General features: G+C 38.9%; 1 protein-coding gene and 1 long non-coding RNA gene across 2 annotated transcripts in view; one reads left to right on the forward strand and one right to left on the reverse strand.

Moving 5' to 3' along the window:
• The window catches only part of LOC308409093, a 91,095-nt gene that overhangs the window by 7,376 nt on the left and 64,305 nt on the right, over positions 1-19,414 (forward strand). The window lies entirely within an intron of this gene.
• Positions 17,202-19,082, reverse strand: LOC308408555 (E3 ubiquitin-protein ligase TRIM21-like; the record flags this gene model as incomplete). The annotated part of the gene is made up of 2 exons (XM_080900889.1): positions 19,008-19,082; positions 17,202-18,838 (listed from the first exon to the last, which is right to left on the reverse strand). Exon 2 carries the CDS (start codon positions 18,834-18,836, stop codon positions 17,202-17,204), a length of 1,635 nt encoding a protein of 544 aa, XP_080757015.1. The 5' UTR covers positions 18,837-18,838; positions 19,008-19,082.

Genomic DNA, 19,414 nt, shown 5'->3' on the forward strand with positions numbered 1-19,414 from the left:
TCTTTATAACGAGCTCTAATGATCTATGCATTTACACGGTGTTAAGATTCAAGAATTGAGAAAGGGTACAAGAGGTGATCGAAAAATAACCACACTGGTCCGGCCGGGTGAAGTCAAACGAAGATTTTAATTCGCACGTGGGAAGATCACTGGACACAGCAATTGATCTTCGACTTACTAAGGCACAAACAATTATTTTATAACATCAGGGTTTGTTTACTGACGCCCCTTCATGCGTCACCGGTACATTTTATACATAGATCAGATCAACATCATCATGACTTTTCACCCAGAAAATCATCTTCTATTTTCATGGCTTGGTACTTTCCGTTCTTGTCTCAAAGTGAATTGTTCCTCTTTCTTGTCGAGACATAACTTAATCTCTCCTCTAAATAAATCTAACTAATATGTGTGTATGTGTTGACCTCACATGCTCTTTGTGTCACCTCTTCACCTCCTACTGTCTGTGTCTCGTCCTCAAATGCTCTTTCTCAATTCACCTGTTGCACTTCTGACCTTTCACTAGACCAGAAGCTCACTGAGACTATGTGTATGTCTTCTACTAAATAAATGTTTTAACCAAGAACCTCTACTAAAACCTTAATATAAAATGACCTGATATAAGTGTTTTGTAAGCATGTATTGCAATTCCTTCTATGTTCTAGTTTTCCCTCAGCATGTATCACCTAGACACTCTCACTAGATGAAGCTCAAAACCATTAATGAACCTGAACATCAACTCAAATAAGCACAGATATGCAATATGTATAAAATAGTTATAACTGCACCTGAAATACAAAGTTAATATCATCATAAACATCTTAAGGCCATCTTAAAGCTATCTGTTACATTGTTAAAGCAATGATCATACTGCAGATTATATTATGCTGGTAAAATACTTTTCTGTTCATCCCCACAACGGCTAATTTACTTCAAACGAAAAAGTTCTATGGAGCAGAAAAATTGTGCAATAGAAAATATGGTGCAACGCAGAATTATCAATCATTTTAACAGGCGGACTGGAGAAAACGGATTGTAATACGATAATGAAGTGACACTGGTTCCTTTAACATCAACATGCTAATTTGGTCTAGCTGATGCTACAAAACAACCCCAGCATTTAATTTCAAGATTCAGAAGGATGGAAAACACCACTTCAGACATAATGACAGAGTTTTGACATTGTGAAATGAATGGAATGGGATTTGTGTCTGAAATTATGCATCAGGGTATGTTTTTGTTTCTTCGTTAGATGTGATGCAATGACAATACTTCATGATACCTCCTTTTTTATGAAATTTTAAGAAGTTAAGTAAATACCATCACAATTTTCCAAAGCTTCTAAATTGCAATAAGTATTTTTTGTCATTCACTCAAGAAAAACATAACTATGAATTCCTGCAAAGTTTAATTTACAATGACAAAGAACAGTGAGAAGCAAAGGCTTTACTTCTTCCTACATTTTCTTTTATCCCTGTATCTGTATTAAGACTAACTTCATTGAGTGATTCATATTATTCTATAATTTTATAAAATATATGTTAGTGTACCTTGAACTGGGTTATCATAATACTGTGTTGCCCATGGATCTTTAATCTCCTCAGTCATACAGGCCAGGAATCAGTTGATGACCACCTAGTTAGGAAAATGTGTATTCTTAGACCAGTTGTGAGTGGTTGCTGGTAAATACTGTGAAGTATATTGGTCAGTGATCCAATGGTAACCAGATGTATTCAGTTACGAGTTATGAGTAGTTGTGTGAAGTTGTATACTTTGCTGCACTGTAAACCTCCTTTTGATTGTTTTGGTTGCTAGTATATCCCCCATAGTTTGTCTGCAAACACTCTCCAGCCACTCACTGTGGTTGTGAAACTGTACAGAACGCCTGCTGGTTAGTAAGCATTTGCAGACTAGTCAGCATCTTCCATGCAAAGTTGATGGCTGACAATCTTGCAACCAAAGCAATCCAAAGGAGACATCTGGTGCAACACTCTCTTTGCAACAGATTTCTACCTCAAGAAACTACTTGCCAACCAGTCAGGGAATATATTATTTTCCCCAGAGGCATTAGCTACATTACAACCATTATTCATACACGGATTAAAAATGTTCAATAGCTAAAGCTAAAATCACAAAAATGGAATGCATTTTAACAATTTTCCTTGTTGCCTAATTGAATTCAGTCATGGCTGATCTCCACCAGCGGTCTCAAAAATATAATGTACATGTTGTTTAAAAAAAGAAGAAGCTAATTGCACATGACAGCACAAATATGTCTGTTGAGCCTGGCTGTACGCCACCATAACCTCATCTTGCTCCCTTTTACAGTGTTTGGAATCCCCAGGAGAATGTTTCTGCCCACCTCCAATCCCAGTAGCTCTGCCGTGCAGTGTAGGCAATTCAGGTTAAGCTCTTTGGAGAAAAAACACACATCCATCTGCCTGGACACAGATGGAGAGAGGAGACACATATTTTATCTGTGTATCAAAAAGCACAAAAACCTGACAGAGTAGAGCTAGAGGGGTAAATAAAAAACAACAACTTTGCAGGGGTTGTTTTGGGCAGGAAAGGTTTGCTGTGGCACACATACATGCTGTTTTTGAGACCTAGAATTTCTAACTGTGTACAAGACTAGTCTGTATTCCTTTTTCTCTTTCACAAACTCTGATGTTTTGGCCCTCATGTTTCGTTTCTGTATCCGTTTTAATGTCTCGGATGCCAAAGATCAGCTGGCAGACTGACAGCAAAAATATCAAATCAGGAACAGAACACGAACTGACACTTCGTGGCTCTGTCATGTGGCACCAGAGAGAGTGAGAGAGAAATCCCAGACAGATGGATGGTGATGGGCTGCAGACATCTTAGGAAGGAAAGACTGATGCAGTCAGTAAAAATTTGTGCGTAGGTGTGTTTGATGTAACCCCAGACAGTTGCACTACAGAGACATACTTTTTGGTGAGAAATACAGGTGCAAGCTCAAGCATGCTTCAGTACTTGCATTAGTATTCCCAAGTACAGTGAGGGGAAGATTTTGATAAGGACTCGGTTCTCTACAAAGGAAAGCAAGTCATTTTAAAGAGCTGTGTTTTCAGACATTGGGATGGCAGTGGGAGTGAATGCATCTTGAGGTAAATTTGTCTTGATCGATAAGTCAGCTGATGGTTAAAATGGAATTGCAAAGACAGGAGTTAAATTCTACTTTGGTCATTTTGCATTCTGAATGTGACGATTTGTTACTATTATGTGCTGCAGTGCAGTTTTCCCGACAAATATTGTGCATGTGATTGTGCCTGTAACACCACCTCTTATTTTTCATTTTTTGTTTGTTGCTTGCAGGGAGTAGGAGGAGGGCATGACTTCAAATGACACCTTTACTTGAGTTTTTCCATCTTTTACTTGAGAGAAAATTGATAATTTGATTCCATGTTAAGACTGTCGGCAGAGAAATAAACAGACTCAAATTTCATGATCAGCGAAAAGAAAACTGTCAGTTGTGTTTGCAGAGCTCCAGAGAACTTTTGGGAGGAAAATTGCTTCAAGTGTGGTTCCAGAAAGAGCTGAGTAAATTCTAATGAAAATATACACTCTCAACCATATTTGTTATATCAGCTGCATTTTAACTTAACTTTTAACTTGATTAGATCAGCCAGTTACATAACAGCAACTCAGCACATTAAAGCATGCTAACATTTTCAAGTTCAAACTGAGCATGCTAGAGGTTAGAGGAGAAGGGTCAGGCTGTTTTAGGCTGATATGAAGGCAATAGTAATACCCATTCATTACAGCCAAGGCATTCAGAAGAAGATCTTTAAATGCACAACGCATCAAACCTTGAAGCAGATGGGACACAGCAGCAGAAGACTGCACCAGGTGCCACTCCAATGAGTCCTGATTCTTGCAGCGACATTTGGATGATTGGGTCAGAATTTGGCGTAAACAACATGAAAGCATAGATCCATCCTGCCTTGTATCAACAGTCCAGACTGCTGCTGGCGGTGTAATGGTGTGGGGAATATTTTATCAGCCCCTTAGTACCTATGAAGCATTCCTTAGCCACAGCCAACGTGATTGTTGTTGTTAGCCATGTCCATCCCTTTATGAATATAGTATATCCATCTTTTGATGGCTGCTTCCAGTAGAATAACCCCACATGACACAAAGCCCATTTCAGACTGGTTTCTTGAACATGATAATCCTCTCCACTGTCACCAGATTTCAATCCAAGAGAGCACCTTTGGGATGTAATGGAGACTCACATCATGGGTGTACCCAACCCAGTTCTAACAAGGTGTACCTAATAAAATGGTCAGTGAATCTATAAATGCAGTGCTAGCTGAGCCAGCAGTAGTTAGGCCAGAAGTGTAACCATGACTACAGGGTGGGCCATTTATATGGATACACCGTAATAACATGGGAATGGTTGGTGATATCAAAGTCCTGTTTGTGGCACATTAGTATACGTGAGGGGGCAAACTCCTCAAGATGGGCGGTGACCATGGTGGCTATTTAGAAGTCGGCCATCTTGGATGCAACTTTTGTTTTTTCAATAGGAAGAGGGCCATGTGACACATCAGACTTATTGGTAATGTCACAAGAAAAACAATAGCGGTGGTTTTGTTTGTTAACGTCACCATTCACATAAAAGTGAATGCCGTGCTTTTTTCAAATCTTAAAAATGAACATAAATAAAGAAAGACGTATGTGAACCTTAAGGAAACTACAAAAGAAGGGGTTAAATGATATACACCCGACTTACGAATACCCCGTTTCACGAAAAATTCAAGTTACGAAGGCGCTGAACGGCAATATTTCTGCCCGTGTTACGGCAAAATGCCCGAGTAACGAAATCCGCTGGCTGTGATTGGCTGAGCCTACAATGCCCACAATGCCTCCCGAATCATGTGACAAACCCTTGGCTTCCATACTTGCGGTTCGCTGTTCCACTTGAACGACGTATTGTTGTTCTAGTTAGCAATTAGCCTATATCCTATCGTTCAGCATCGCCTCACTGAAAACGCGCAATGGGTGCTTCGACTTACGAAAGACCCTCAGGAACGAATTAATTTCGTAAGTCGGGGTTCCACTGTATTAAATTGTTTGGGTTCTCTAACATATCATTAATGTGAAATTTGGCATAACCAGCAAGGTAACTCTAAAATAGAAAGTGACAAGATTCAGCAGTAATACTGAAATACACTCTCACATACAAGTTGGCATAATGAATCATGACATGTAAACAAACAGAAAACAACAGGTAATCCTGCAAAATAGACTTGTGACTAAATATAAATATTAGCAAGGTTTAAACATGAGAGAATTTTTGACTCCCATGTTTTGGATGAACATGCTGAACAAAATTTCAGGAATACCACGAGCACAAAACCTAGATTATGGAAAGAGGAAGGTATCCAGCTCTTCTTGGCTGCAAAAATAACAAAAGCACAACAGATAGAAAGAGATGCTGATATAACACACTCAAAGGAAAGGCATGTAAAAATGAACTGTTTGCAGAAGACAATGCTCCATGCGCCCTTGTCTATTAGTGAATGGGGAAACACTCAGCTGAATAAAACTGAATTAACATTGCTCATAAACACATTATAGGGCTGGTCTTGGCAAACATATAGACCCAAGCCATAACAGTGATATAAAGGCTGAAATGCATCCATAAATGCATGAAGCCAATTTTATGTCAATGTCAGTGTTGGCAACTTTCTTTGCATCCTGATGTGCAGTAGTTACACAGCAGAAAAAAGAAAGGAAAACCCAAAGAGCGCATGAACACATATTTGACTCAATACCGAGACTGAAAAATACAAGCAAAATCAAAGCCTTAGCACTACTGATGCACCATGTGAGGTGATTTACATGATATTAGCATACATTTGTGTGCATAATAGGGGAGCACTTTACATATCCTAACTCTAGGTGAATTGAGAATCTGTTGTAGTTTATAGTTCAGGGGAAAATTTAGCCACATTTGCAACAAGGTATTTATTACCATAATTCATGCTTAGAGTTACACTGTAAGAAAAAGTCCTAATATAAAAGTATTTTACTGTGTATTTTACAGTTCTGTTCTTCTAGAATATCATTAAATTTACATAAATAGACTGATTTCACATTTCAAATGTAAATTAACGTAAAATCACTGTAATGTAATAAAACATAATTTTCTTGTTTTTTAAATGTATCTGTCTGTACATATGCATATTTAGATTGTTAAAATACATTCACAAATGTATCATGCTTTCACAAATATTTGTCTGTGATTTGAAAGATTGAACTATGCTATGGAAAAATATATGAAATGATTCCTATAAACTTTTTTAACATCAAATAATTGTTAATATTATTGCTATTTAGGGCGATCGTGGCTCAAGAGTTGGCAGTTCGTCTTGTAATCAGAAGGTTGCTGGTTCGAGCCCCAGCTCGGACACTCTCGGTCGTTGTGTCCTTGGTCAAGACACTTCACCTACTGGTGATGGCCAGAGGGGCCGATGGCAGCCTCGCCTCTGTCAGTCTGTCTCAGGGCATGCAATCCATTATTATTTAAACCAACTGTTAACTGTATATTTCTGTACATTTAAGTATTATGATTCATATTGCCACATTCATTGACCTTGTTTATAGGTAATTTCATTGTTTGATCACATTAAAATGTTCCTAATTTAATGTTTAAAAGCACTTGAAAAAGGCAAAATCCCATGTAAAATTAGCGCAACAAACTGTATTTTCATTACTGAAAATAACCGTATTTTTATGAGAAAGTTATTTTCTGTTATTTTCTGGTATTATTTTGGCGCCCCAGCTGATTTTTTTTAACAGTGAAAAAAGAAAGTATTTAAACTTCAGTATGTGTAACCAGCCATGAGTGAAAGCGCTGGTTTTAAGTGAATAGATATGTGTTTATATGTCTTTTTGTCAAATTAATTTATACATTTGGCAACAAGGAAAGGAAAAACAGGCCTATATTTTCCATTGCACATAAAGAGAGAGCACATAAAGGTCCCACCCAGGCTGGAGGGAAAAGCAGCTCATGGCTCTGCGCTCACTTTGCAGTGTGTAAAAAGCTAAAGACATTCAGAAAGCTTCTGACACAGTACTTGAGTCAGACAGAGCGAGGCATCCAGACAAAACAATATGAGAAAAAACGAGATTCTTACACTCATCATTTCTATGTATGCAGGAAGCATTTTATTGCTTATAAATCAAATATTTAACTGCATGTTTTAGGCTGCTAGGTCTTTCTTTAAGTTTACCTAAAACACACTGACAACGCAGATCTTGAGTTATAGTGGAATGTGTATCAATGGGAAGGCTGTGTTATTACAAGTGCCTCAGGTGCTGTGGATATAAAAAGTCTACACACTCCTGTTAAAATACAAGGTTTTGTGACACAGTAAAAATCTAATATTTTCAACTAGCTAAAAGCTATATTTTTACTGGCCTCAAACCACTGTTCAACATTTTTCCCTGACCAGTGGGTGTGGTTTCCACAATACTGCAAACTGGCCCTCATCTCTGGCAGTAATTATATTCATTTGCAATCCTTTATATATCACATCATGCCCTTTTTAAAAAAAAATAAAAATCAGCATGTTCATTTGTGACAATTTAGGAAGAGTTGTTGAAAAACAACAACTTTATTTTACAAATATTGTAAAAATTTATTAAAAGCAATCATAAATTATTTATCTTTTAAATAACTGAAAATTATCACAAAACTCTCTGAAATCTGTATGTAACAAACAGAAAATAAACAAATAACAAACAGAAACAAGACAGTTATGTGTTGTCTGAGCTGAGACCTGTAATGGCTTCTCATGCTGCTGTAGGTTATCAGTTAAATTGGCAAAGCATGAAAAGGCAGTTACGCGCTATCATTCACACCAGGTGAAACTTGGAGAAGTAGATACATAATCTATTACGAGCTGAGTTCTGTATTTATTGCAAAGCAGCAGGGACCAGTGTCTCCTAAGCTCATCTCACTTGAAAATAGCGACAGCTTTCCCTAATATTCTTGGCAGAGGAACACTAGCTGATATCTCACGACTGCTTGTCATTCTCTAGGATTTGGGGAACTCTTTGAAATTAATGTTGTGACTGTTATTCAAGCCGCTTTCAATAACTGGTTATTGGATCCGCCAAGCCCTCCACCTTTGAGTGTCACCTGAAAAGCTTAGGTATCTCAGTATTTTTCACAAGTGAGTGTAGGGTGAACTGGGAGATTGACAGATCGTTTGTACTGGCATGTTGTGCCGAAGCGAGAGCTGGATGTTAAAGTGAAGCTGCTGACTTACAGGTCAGTATACATTTCCACCCTCAACTATAGTCACTAGCTCTAGGTAGCGATTGCGTCAATGGCTGGGAGGCAGGAACATGGGAGCAGATGAGGAACCAGGACTCTGCCCTCATGTGCAAAGACAGACACTCACTCGGATCGTCACAGTTTGCAGAAGCAATAGCCAAAATGAGCTTCTTCCGAAAGGTGGCAGGGCTCAGCCTTAGAGACAGGTGGAGGAGCTCGATAGGGCCTCAAAGTAGAGGCACACAACCTTCATCTGGCTAAGATGCCTCCCGGGTACCTCATAGGTGAGATGTTCCACTGAGAACAGACCCCAGGCCAGACTCAGGACACTAGAGAGATTGTTTATCTTGGTTGGCTTAAAAACATCTTTATATACCACTGGATGAGCCAGTGGATGGATGGATATTACTCAAGCAGTTGCTGCATTGACTAATCTGTAATGTTCTGTTTCTAACTCTTATAAAAGAGAATAATAAAACAAGCGCATGAAAGCTTAAGCAGTTATAAATCAGAATATCAGCTCAAACGTGTGAGGCAGATGTGGCTGATTTGCATTAAAGCCCAGACAGTTATGATACGATGAGTCATCTGAAGCTTCTGTGTGGCCATATTAATATATTTGAGATCTAGGAGCTCTTTAGCATTTCAAGATTGAAATGTTTTATTGTTTTATTGATATGCAGAGCCTGTTTTTCCTATCTTTTTTTAAAATCTAATTTGTTCTTTTGTAGTTCATTATATCCTCTTCCAGCTGTTGCGTTGGTTACTAGTAGGAAAAATCTATTCTGTGTGATGACTTTTACTTCAGATGTATGATGGTCAGACTTGTATTTAAATGAACTTAAGTGACATCTTTTGCAACAGGGAGAAAAGGTCATCTTTAAAAGATTTTCTTGTTATATGTGTGACTTTAGCATATATATTATACCAGTGCAGAAATGATCAATACAATATATCAAAATTGGGTTTTTAGTTTCTGTTTACGCCAAATATCACTGTGTTGTCTCATCTAGGGGACTTCTTATCATCATCTTTAAAGCTCAGTGCTCTGCCCTTTGACTCTGCAAACAACAAAGACTCTCCCCACCTCACAGCTCCAACAGGCCACAGGAGAGTGTCACTCTTTGAAAGAAGAGAAAAACAGACTTCTCTCCTGTGTGTCACTAAAATCATGACGCCCTCTCTCATATGAGCAATAATGCTCGTATGTGTTTTCCTGTTTGGAATTAGAGTTCTTTATTTTTGGTTGTGCTTCCTGATTCACTGTAAATTAAATGCTTCCAGCATTAAATTACTGGTGTTGAGAGATAAACTCTAATCCTGTTATTTTGAGACAGTTTGAAAAAGTTGTTCTTTGTTGCTTTTGATTAACTTGCTTTAGCTTGCGGCTTTGCTTGTCTGGACTGTATGAAGGTCACGAGCCTGCCACCTGCCTTTTACCACGCCAACAGTCCCGCCAATCAAAAACTCATTTGCCTTTGGCTCTGACATACATGTTGATCTGTGATGAATTACCTTAGTATGCACTGTAGACTGTTTCAGTCTGTGTGCTATGTGTCACCAGTGAGCCTTATTTTAATCAAGGTCAGTGTGCTGTCTAATTCAAGAAGGGCTTTCTAATTAATTGCATTATGAACAGCTGAAAGGAGAAGGCCCTCAGGACAGAGAGGTGTTGCTCCATGTTCTCATCTGTTGAGGTGACACTAATTGGTCTGGATTTGCAACCTGGCAGAGATGTACCAGGGCTCTAAATTAACTAATATCAGTTATTTCAGGGGACAGGCAGCTTAGTGAAGGCGCTTTCAGTAAAGCCATCTCAAAAGTTCCTGACTCACCTGTCAAATAAAACCATCAGCAATTTCATTAAAAGTATTATTAGTGTGTTCTTTTTAATCAGAAGTCCATAAAGAGGTGGTGAATATGGATCAAAAACCCACATATCCATCTTTTCTTCAGTGTGGTGAGTAAATGCAGTGTTTTACTCATCAGATCTTGAGTATCATCCATTTAAATCTTGAACAATATTTTTTTGTGTGTGGTACTTTTAGATTAGAGACAGCCATCTTTCATTTATATATTTTGATAATACCACCAAGGTTGCTTTGAAATCATTAAAAAACATCTCTTCATTCTACCCCTACTTTCTATCTGTAGTTTAAATGTCATTAAATGTCCTCTGCTTCCCACGTTCCAGCATTTCTCTCTGAAATATGAATTCAGTAGAAGAGATTTGCACCTATGGCAGCAAATGCAGTGTAAATAACTAAGAGAAGGTGCGGCAGGCACATTTAAAACGTGACCTTTGTGACAACAGCCTCAATCACAGAGTTACAGTACAACGTGACTCACCACAATTTGTGCGTAAGGGGAAACAGATGTGTTTGCCATGGCTTCGCATTTTATTTTCACTGTGTAAAAGCAATTTCTTGTTATTTATTAAGCACTTAAAAACAGCTTGCCATCGCGTCATCCACATTGTGACTTTTCCCAAACAGACAGGCGAGAAATACAGTGACTCTGTTTTGTACTTGGTGGTTTCAGTGAAAAGATATGTGCGTGTGTGTCTGTGTGTGTGGTCTGCTCAGATTAAAGCCTGTCAGAAAGCCTTAAGATCAAAGCCTTTGTGGACCACAAATCTGATCTGTCACTGGAAAAGCCACACAATTTTGTCTCTTCCATCTTAGAGATAGAGAGAAAAGTCACTCAGCTGTTATTTTTCACTCTGTAGGTTTTCAAGTTATGAAATGTGCCATTAAGGCTGTATAAGAGCATCATTGTCCTGTTGTTACTTGTTGTTACCTCTACATTTAATCACAGTGTTGCACAACCAACTGCAACAAATACTATGATTGCTCATATTTTTATTTAAATCAATGCTGCCATGTGTAATTCTTGAAAAAACTCAAAAATTTCAAGTCTGTAAAATAAATTGTTATCAGAGAAACTGACTTCATGTTGTGAAGCGGACTCGCTGATTTCATCGAATTTAACTGGCTAAGCAACAAAACTACAGCATCGTTACTAGAAACATGCTAGCAGGCTAAGCACTGTCAAACATATAGCGCAGCTTATGATCGAGGGCTTCTCTCAATGCTTACACTTACAACTACTATGATGCTGGGAGGAAACAATTAGCAGGGTCCCAGTTGCATCCAGTTATCCTGCACCAGCCCTCTATAGTACTTCTATGTGGCTAACAGTTTACCCAAGCACCTTTTTATTTGAAATGCTTGCCCACCTCGTCCATTTTCAGCTTGTCAACAGACAGTAGCTTGATGGTGTGACAGTGATGGCTGTAGATGGACTTGTTTACTGGAAAAAGGCTCCCTGGAGGAAACAACACTTTATTTTCATAACTCCAGTTTCATTGAAATTGTCTAAGTGCTGTGCTGCTACATGAGCTAGAAGTTGTTCCACAGCATACACTACAAGTGCAGAAAGTTCATGTTTTTTACAGCAGTAACTGAGAGGCTAATAATAACCTAGTCAAAACACAGTGCTGAGCATTATTCCATCAGACTAATGAGTAGGCCCAGTAATGGCAGATCAATGATTACAGATGATTAGTGTTTCCGGGGATGGCCATGACTTCAGTCCCTGTAAGTTGTTGCTGCTTACTAACTTCAAGTCTCTCCCAAAAGGACGGACAGCTAAATAATGAAGGTCTACAATACAACAGCTGGAGCTGTGGATTTACTGGCTTAGAGGGTCTGATTCAGCATGCCTCGGGGTCGTCCAGCCTTAGTCAGAATGTCCTCTGGCTCTCTGAGGACGGCTGTTGGAGCACTGACTCATTAACAGCACTGCAGATTTAGTCTTGTTAAGGGACCCTAATGGATAGATTTATCTCATTACATTTGGCACTTCACTGGATACACATACTGTTAGGAAAAGGCATGTGCACCAGCAGAAACACATTTGCACACGTCTACATACACACACGCCTGCGCACACTGTGTAATTGTATTTTTCACCCAGTCCTTCACCAAGGTAGTGTAATGACAGAGCCCAGTATAATCAGAGATTATGCACTGCTCAAAAAAAATAAAGGGAACACTCGATCATCACGTATAACACAAAGTCATTATGTCAAGAACCATAAACCTTTGTGAATCAATTCCAGCCTTCTTTGACGCAAATGAAAGTGACAACAGGAGCTTATGAGAACCAACAACAAGAAGGGACTAGTTTAACAGGTGATAGTCAGAGACTATTGCTCTATCCATATCTGTCCACTAAAGGACCTAGTGGCATGCTCATGAATTCAGATTCTGAACTGCACAAGTAGGTAGCTGGAGGTAATTTTGCAGGGCTCTGACAGTGTTCCTCCATAAACAAAGGAGCAGATGCAGCTTTTGCAGCTGGGTTGATGCCGTTCAATAGCCATCTCCAGCTTTCTTTGTGTAACAGACCATATCCTGGTCTGGTGTCTTCTCCATGCTCCTCAGACTGTGTTAGGAGACACAGCAAACAGTCTTGTGACAATACGTATAGCCGTGCCATTTCTGAAGAGCTGGACTACCCGTTTAACTTGAATTGGGTGCATCTACCTTTTAACGCTACCAGTAGTGACAAGGACACTGGAAAGAAGCAAACCCAGAGAATAATCAGTCAGTAGGCATGAGGAGAAAGTAATGGTCTGTGGCCACCACCTGCAAAATCATTCCCGTTTTAGGGGGTATCTTTTCGTTCCTTCTTCAGTGCACATGTTGTCACTTTCATTTGCACTAAATGGATTCACAATGGTTCATTCCTGACTAGAAAGACTGATATTCCTGTGGTTTAACTGACATTGAATTACTAAGAAACATGGGGAAAACATCAGAAGACTGTTAAAATAGCCTGTCAACCTGAGAGGTCCAAGAGCTACTACACTAAAACTCTGTTATGCTCATTTGACTTAAATAACAAATACATATTATTACAAATAATTATTAGTGTTATAAGTAAGGTACAAATAAATAATATTTGTACCTTAATATTATAATATTTTTCATGATGACACGAGAGGAAAAGCGAGGAGATCAGCAGACTCCCACACAAACAACAGGGATATGTAACAAATTACATCTCAGTGTTTAGCTGTTGCTGAGATATTGCAGTTTGAATTAAAATGAGGGCCTGGCTGACCAACGGACACTGCCATTCCTATTAGTGTAAATATAATCCAGCGCAATACATTATGAGACATCAGATGTATCTGTTAATTAAACTCATTTTAAACAATTCAAGCATTTAAGACAAAGGGAGGCACCAGTGTGGTTTCTATTCCAACAATACTGTCAGTTATTGTAGTTGCCAGGGATACATATAAATATAGGTTTTAATACTGGAAAGTAATTAAAATACTGTGAACATGTAGCTTTTCATTATTCATTCTTGCACTTCTCTTCACTATCATCGCTTTTCAAACAATGCAAAACAAAGGCTGCCTCGGGGCCTGGCACAAACTGCTTGAAGTGTTCTTTTTCCATTGGTATCAGCATTTCACAGCCATCCAGGATGGCCGTCTCTCTGCACTGCTGTTGTGGCTGAATAAAAGCAAGTGAACAGAATGAGCAGTTAAAAGCCTGTTGTGTGTGTTTAAAGAAAACTGTGTGTGTGTTTGATTGTGCCTTTTTTTGCACACTCTCTAGGACTAGTCTTTTAATTTGAAAATGCTGACAGGAACCTGACATTATCTGTTTCTCTTGAATTCTTTTTCTTGGGCATTCAATCAACAGACATATATTAAAGGCAATGGAAACTGGATTACTTCCATATGCATTTAAAGTGCATCCATCCATCCCAGCTACCATAGTGCAAGACGCTGTGTACACCCTGGACAGGCCACCAGTCTGACGCAGGGCTAACACAGACAGACAGCCACTGGGACTCATATTCACACCTATGGGTAACTTAGATTAACTAATTAACCTAACCCGCACAAACACAGGGAGAACATGCAACCTCCACACAGAAAGGCCCCAGCCAGGTGTCTGCTTGCAGGAGTACCTGTATATGAGATGGTCTGTATATTTTAAACCCAGTGCCCTTTAACCACGAATGGTGTTGCAGTATGTCACGTCATAAGACTTCATTTGCAGTTAACATGTAACTACTGCACTATGGTCTATTCCGTTTCATTTGTTGTTACTAGGCATGTGAAAATATCAGACTTTTTCTTTTGTATCATTTTTTTTATTGTTGCATCTATTTATTTTATTCCTGCTGTAATAATGGGAATTTCCAAACTGTAGAATCAATAAAGGCCAGCTTATCGCATCTTCATTTACTGTTGTACTGTTATTAATCATAATCCAGTGGTTACAATTTATAGTTACATACACATACACGCACACTAGAATATGAAGTAGCTGGGAAATATATGTTGGCACATTAAGCACAAGCTCTCTTAATTTTGAAAGCACTTTTGTTTATGCTACTCCATCTTAAATAAAATATCGAAGTATTGTGTCTGGCAGAAAAAAGCTGTGTTTTCAATCCAAGTGATTTTATCATGCAACACGAGCACATTTTGGAAATACCATGCTGTCATTTGGAGCACAGCACAGCTGTGTATGTGATAACTATTAAAATCTTATCCCTGTGTTTGTGAAGCGCAGAATTAACAATATTTGGATTTTTCAAATTACTCCAGGGGAGAAACTTGATGCTACTTTGGAAGTAGTGGCTACAAAATTACTAAGTGTATGATGTGGGAATGTAAAACCGTCAAGAGAGTCTAATTTGTGTTTTCATTCTGCAAAGTGACAGATGCACTTTAATTGCATATTGTAGTAATTCAATTTTCAGTGCTTTTAATATCTGTCAGCAGGATTTAGTTTATATGAATGTTTGTTGAGTGAATGCCTAAAGAAAATGTAAGAGAAACAGATCATAGTGTGCATGCTTTTCACAGATTTCACATATCATATGCAGTACAACTTTAATTTATATATTTTATCTTATTCTCCCAGTTAAATTTACCCTTCATTCTAATTTGTGTTGTACAGTTATTTCATTTTTAACCTTAATTTATATTTTATTCCTTCCTAGTTAAATTTACCCTTTTTAATTTTTCATATTTATTTCCTATCTTATTCATAGCCTTTCCTTTTTTGTTTTCTTTAGGTCACGAGCAGTTGTCCAAGCATTTCACTACATATCATACTGTGTATGACTGTACGTGACAAATAAAATTTGAATTTGAATTACATGTAATATCTAATCATTAAAGGAACGACAAAAGGCAAAAGAATTTAAAGTGACATGTTCAACAACTGTTCAAAAATCAGTCATCAATCAGTCAGTTGATCATTAAATATTTTATATAATGTTTTGGGATCAATTATTAAATGTGTATCAAGTTGGTGCTTCAAGAAATACATAGACATAAAGTTAAAATTCAACATTAACAAGCAGTCAAACAGTCCATCCAGAAGGTGAATTGATTGATCTCTCCTACAGTAAACCTCTTTAGTGGCCAGACTATAGACATTATGGCAACGTAGTATAGAAAATACACATTTATAAACTGTGATTAAAAAACAAACAAACAAGTTTTTAAAGCGATAAGAGAAAACAGACTAATTTATACATTTCATTTGCTCACATTTTACATTTTAAACTCTCTCTAAGCAGCTTTTGCAGAGCTGCACCTTGTGTGTTCTGCTGAAAGTTTACATCTTAATTCACTGACATTAATCGATGGAGAAATTTATTATTATCTAGCATCATGTGAGAGAAACTGACCATCATTTTATTTCAATGGATTTTGTATGCTATTGTTCAATTCAATTCAATTCAATTCAATTTTATTTATATAGCGCCAAATCACAACAAAAGTCGCCTCAAGGCGCTTCATAGATACAGAGAAAAACCCAACAATCATATGACCCCCTATGAGCAAGCACTTTGGCGACAGTGGGAAGGAAAAACTCCCTTTTAACAGGAAGAAACCTCCGGCAGAACCAGGCTCAGGGAGGGGCGGGTCCATCTGCTGTGATTGGTTGGGGTGAGAGAAGGAAGACAGGATAAAAGACATGCTGTGGAAGAGAGACAGAGGTTAATAACAGATATGATTCAATGCAGAGAGGTCTGTTAACACATAGTGAGTGAGAAAGGTGACTGGAAAGGAAAAACTCAGTGCATCATGGGAATCCCCCGGCAGCCTACGTCTATTGCAGCATAACTAAGGGAGGATTCAGGGTCACCTGGTCCAGCCCTAACTATATGCTTTAGCAAAAAGGAAAGTTTGAAGCCTAATCTTGAAAGTAGAGATAGTGTCTGTCTCCTGAATCCAAACTGGAAGCTGGTTCCACAGAAGAGGGGCCTGAAAACTGAAGGCTCTGCCTCCCATTCTACTTTTAAATACTCTAGGAACAACAAGTAGGCCTGCAGAGCGAGAGCGAAGTGCTCTAATAGGGTGATATGGTACTACAAGGTCATTAAGATAAGATGGGGCCTGATTATTTAAGACCTTGTATGTGAGGAGCAGGATTTTGAATTCTGGATTTAACAGGAAGCCAAAACAGGAGAAAGTCATGTTAAGTCATGACCCCAAAATTCAGATGCAACAGATGTAACATGCCTGAAAAAAATTCTGAACACATTACTTTACAGTACCCCTTACACTGCTACAGCCACTTTGGCTCATAAAGACCATTTATTTAACCCTGAAACATGAAATGCTTCAGAGTATCACTTTTGCACAGAGGGCAGCAGATAGTGAATGTCTTAGGGACTGCATAGACATGAAGTTGTCTGTCTTCCAGGTGACACATTATGACACACAGTGCTGACAGCGATGGAGGGAAGAAACAAAATGACAGGCTGCAGTTTTAGAGGGGGGAAAATAGTGTTGGAATCACTCGCCAAGTCCAACTCACCATGTCAATCCCTTCAAACCTCACTTGTTGTTTCTGACAGGAGTGATGATCAGCGGGGCTGAGTTTTCAGCCCCATTAGTAGCACACGGACTGAAGAAGGGAAAGATCTTCTCTGTGAAGTTACATCCAGTAAAGGAGAAGATGCTAGCCCTCGTGTCCACATCATAAAAGGAAACCTGACCGTCCTCATAATCAACAAACACCCCGATCTTTTCAGGTACCTCCGTCACATGAAGATTTACAGGAGGGTCTGTATTGGCTGTGAACTCGTTTCCCTTTCTCAGCCAAATTGTCCAGTATCCATTCTTTGGACTCAGTCTTATGTCCCCCCTCCTGTTGATGGATTGCTTTGCAACTCCTAAGTCCCACTGTGTTTTGTCTTTTACTTGAACCTCATAGTAAAATCTTCCTGAGGCGAAACCTTCTCTTGCCAAGACATTGTGAACACAATCAAACCTCTCTGGGTTCTTTGGGACACGCCTCCTTTGGGTTCCCCATGTGACTTGCTTCCCATCTTCAGAAATATAGAGATAAGAGTTTGCTGTGTCAGGATCCAGTGTCAGTTCCACAGCGTGCCGCCTGACTTCTTTAAAGTTGGGATCACAGAGCATCCTTATTTCTCTTGTGACTGTTGCCTCCAGCGAGGCCATAACTTCCTGCATTTTAAACGGGTCGCAGCTAAGAGTCACATCAGACCAGTCCTTTACTTGAGGTGGAATGATGGTAAGTGAAAGGTAACTTTCAAGGAATCTGAAGGGGTCGTCTGTGACTGAAATGTTGTCAAGCTGCTGGCTTTTCTGGGTTATTTGCATAATTTCACCGTTCAGTTCATTAATTAAGCCGTCTGCCTCTGCTTGCTTTTTTCTCTGCTTTGTCTCAATTACATCCGCTAGCTCAGCTTGGCCTCTTTTAATGTACTCCACCATAGCAGTCATGACATGTTCACTGCATGACAGTGCCTTCGCTGCATTATTTTTGTTAGCCTCCAGTGAGCGTTCAATTTCCCAAATTTTCTGCTGACGTTCATCGATCATCTTATTCGCGTCTTTTTTTTCTGATTCCAGCCGGTCTTTCCTCATTAGAGCCTCCTCCTCTAGAGTCACTATCTTATGCTGTTTATGGTCCCTGTCTTTGCAGGAATCACAGAGAAACATTTGATCCACGCTGCAAAACAAATCTAAAGGTTCACCGTGATATTTGCAGATCCTACTCTCCAGGTTTTCAACCGGGTGAATAAGCTTGTGTTTTTTTAAGGCCAAAAGTTTCTGATGAGGCTCGAGATGTATTTGACAATAGGACATCATACACACTAAGCAGGACTGCAGGGCTGGGCGCCTCGCCCCGGTGCAAAGCGTGCAGAGCACATTTCCATTTCCTGATTCTTCTGTGATATTAGCAGACTTTTCTTGAACTGATTTCACGAACTTTGCTGCCATTTCGGCTATGAAATGATTAACCCGAAGCTTTGGTCTGATGTTAAACTCCTCTTTGCACAACGGACATGTTATTAATGGATTTGAGGTGTCCCAGTAGCCTGTGATGCAATCAATACAGAAATTGTGCCCACAGGGAGTTGACACCGGTTTACTGAACACACTCAGACAGATGGAACAATGAAAATTCTCCTCAGCTATTAGACTTGCAGGAGAGGCCATGTCTAGAAGGAAAGATAGTGAAAGTCAGTAGAGTTTCAATATTAACTGTGAGATTACCAAGAAATTGTTTGTCTTTAAAATGTTTTCCTAACTATCTGACCACCTGCCTAACCTATAAGACACGACCAAAAGACAAGAAACTTGGAAACTTAAAAAAAATTGCAAAATTACCTGTTGTATCAAGACTTTACTCGACTTCCAGCAGCATAAAAGACCGTTAAAACTGTGCAGCTCTTTTTTTCCTTTTAGTTTCTCTTTCACAGGTCACTCTGAGTCCACTCCCATTTCCTCATCTTCCTGCGACAAGTTAACCCATTGTGCGCACAAATATAGAGAGCATATAAATATATATAAATATATAAATCCCTTGTACTTCTGTTTTTAGTGGTACAAATAATCAGCTTTTATTCTGTTTGGCATACTAGTAAGATATTTAGATAGGTGTGTACTTAGCTATGTGGGCGCATGATGTGGGCGTACGCTGCATGCGTCATCTCTCTCATATCCTGTTTCCGTGTTCACGGTTGTGTATTTGTGAGTCTTTTCTGTGTAGATGTGAGCACATGGTGCAGCTTCAG

This window comes from Rhamphochromis sp. 'chilingali' (genome assembly GCF_963969265.1).
Source record: "Rhamphochromis sp. 'chilingali' genome assembly, chromosome: 13".
NCBI classification, from domain to species: domain Eukaryota; kingdom Metazoa; phylum Chordata; class Actinopteri; order Cichliformes; family Cichlidae; genus Rhamphochromis; species Rhamphochromis sp. 'chilingali'.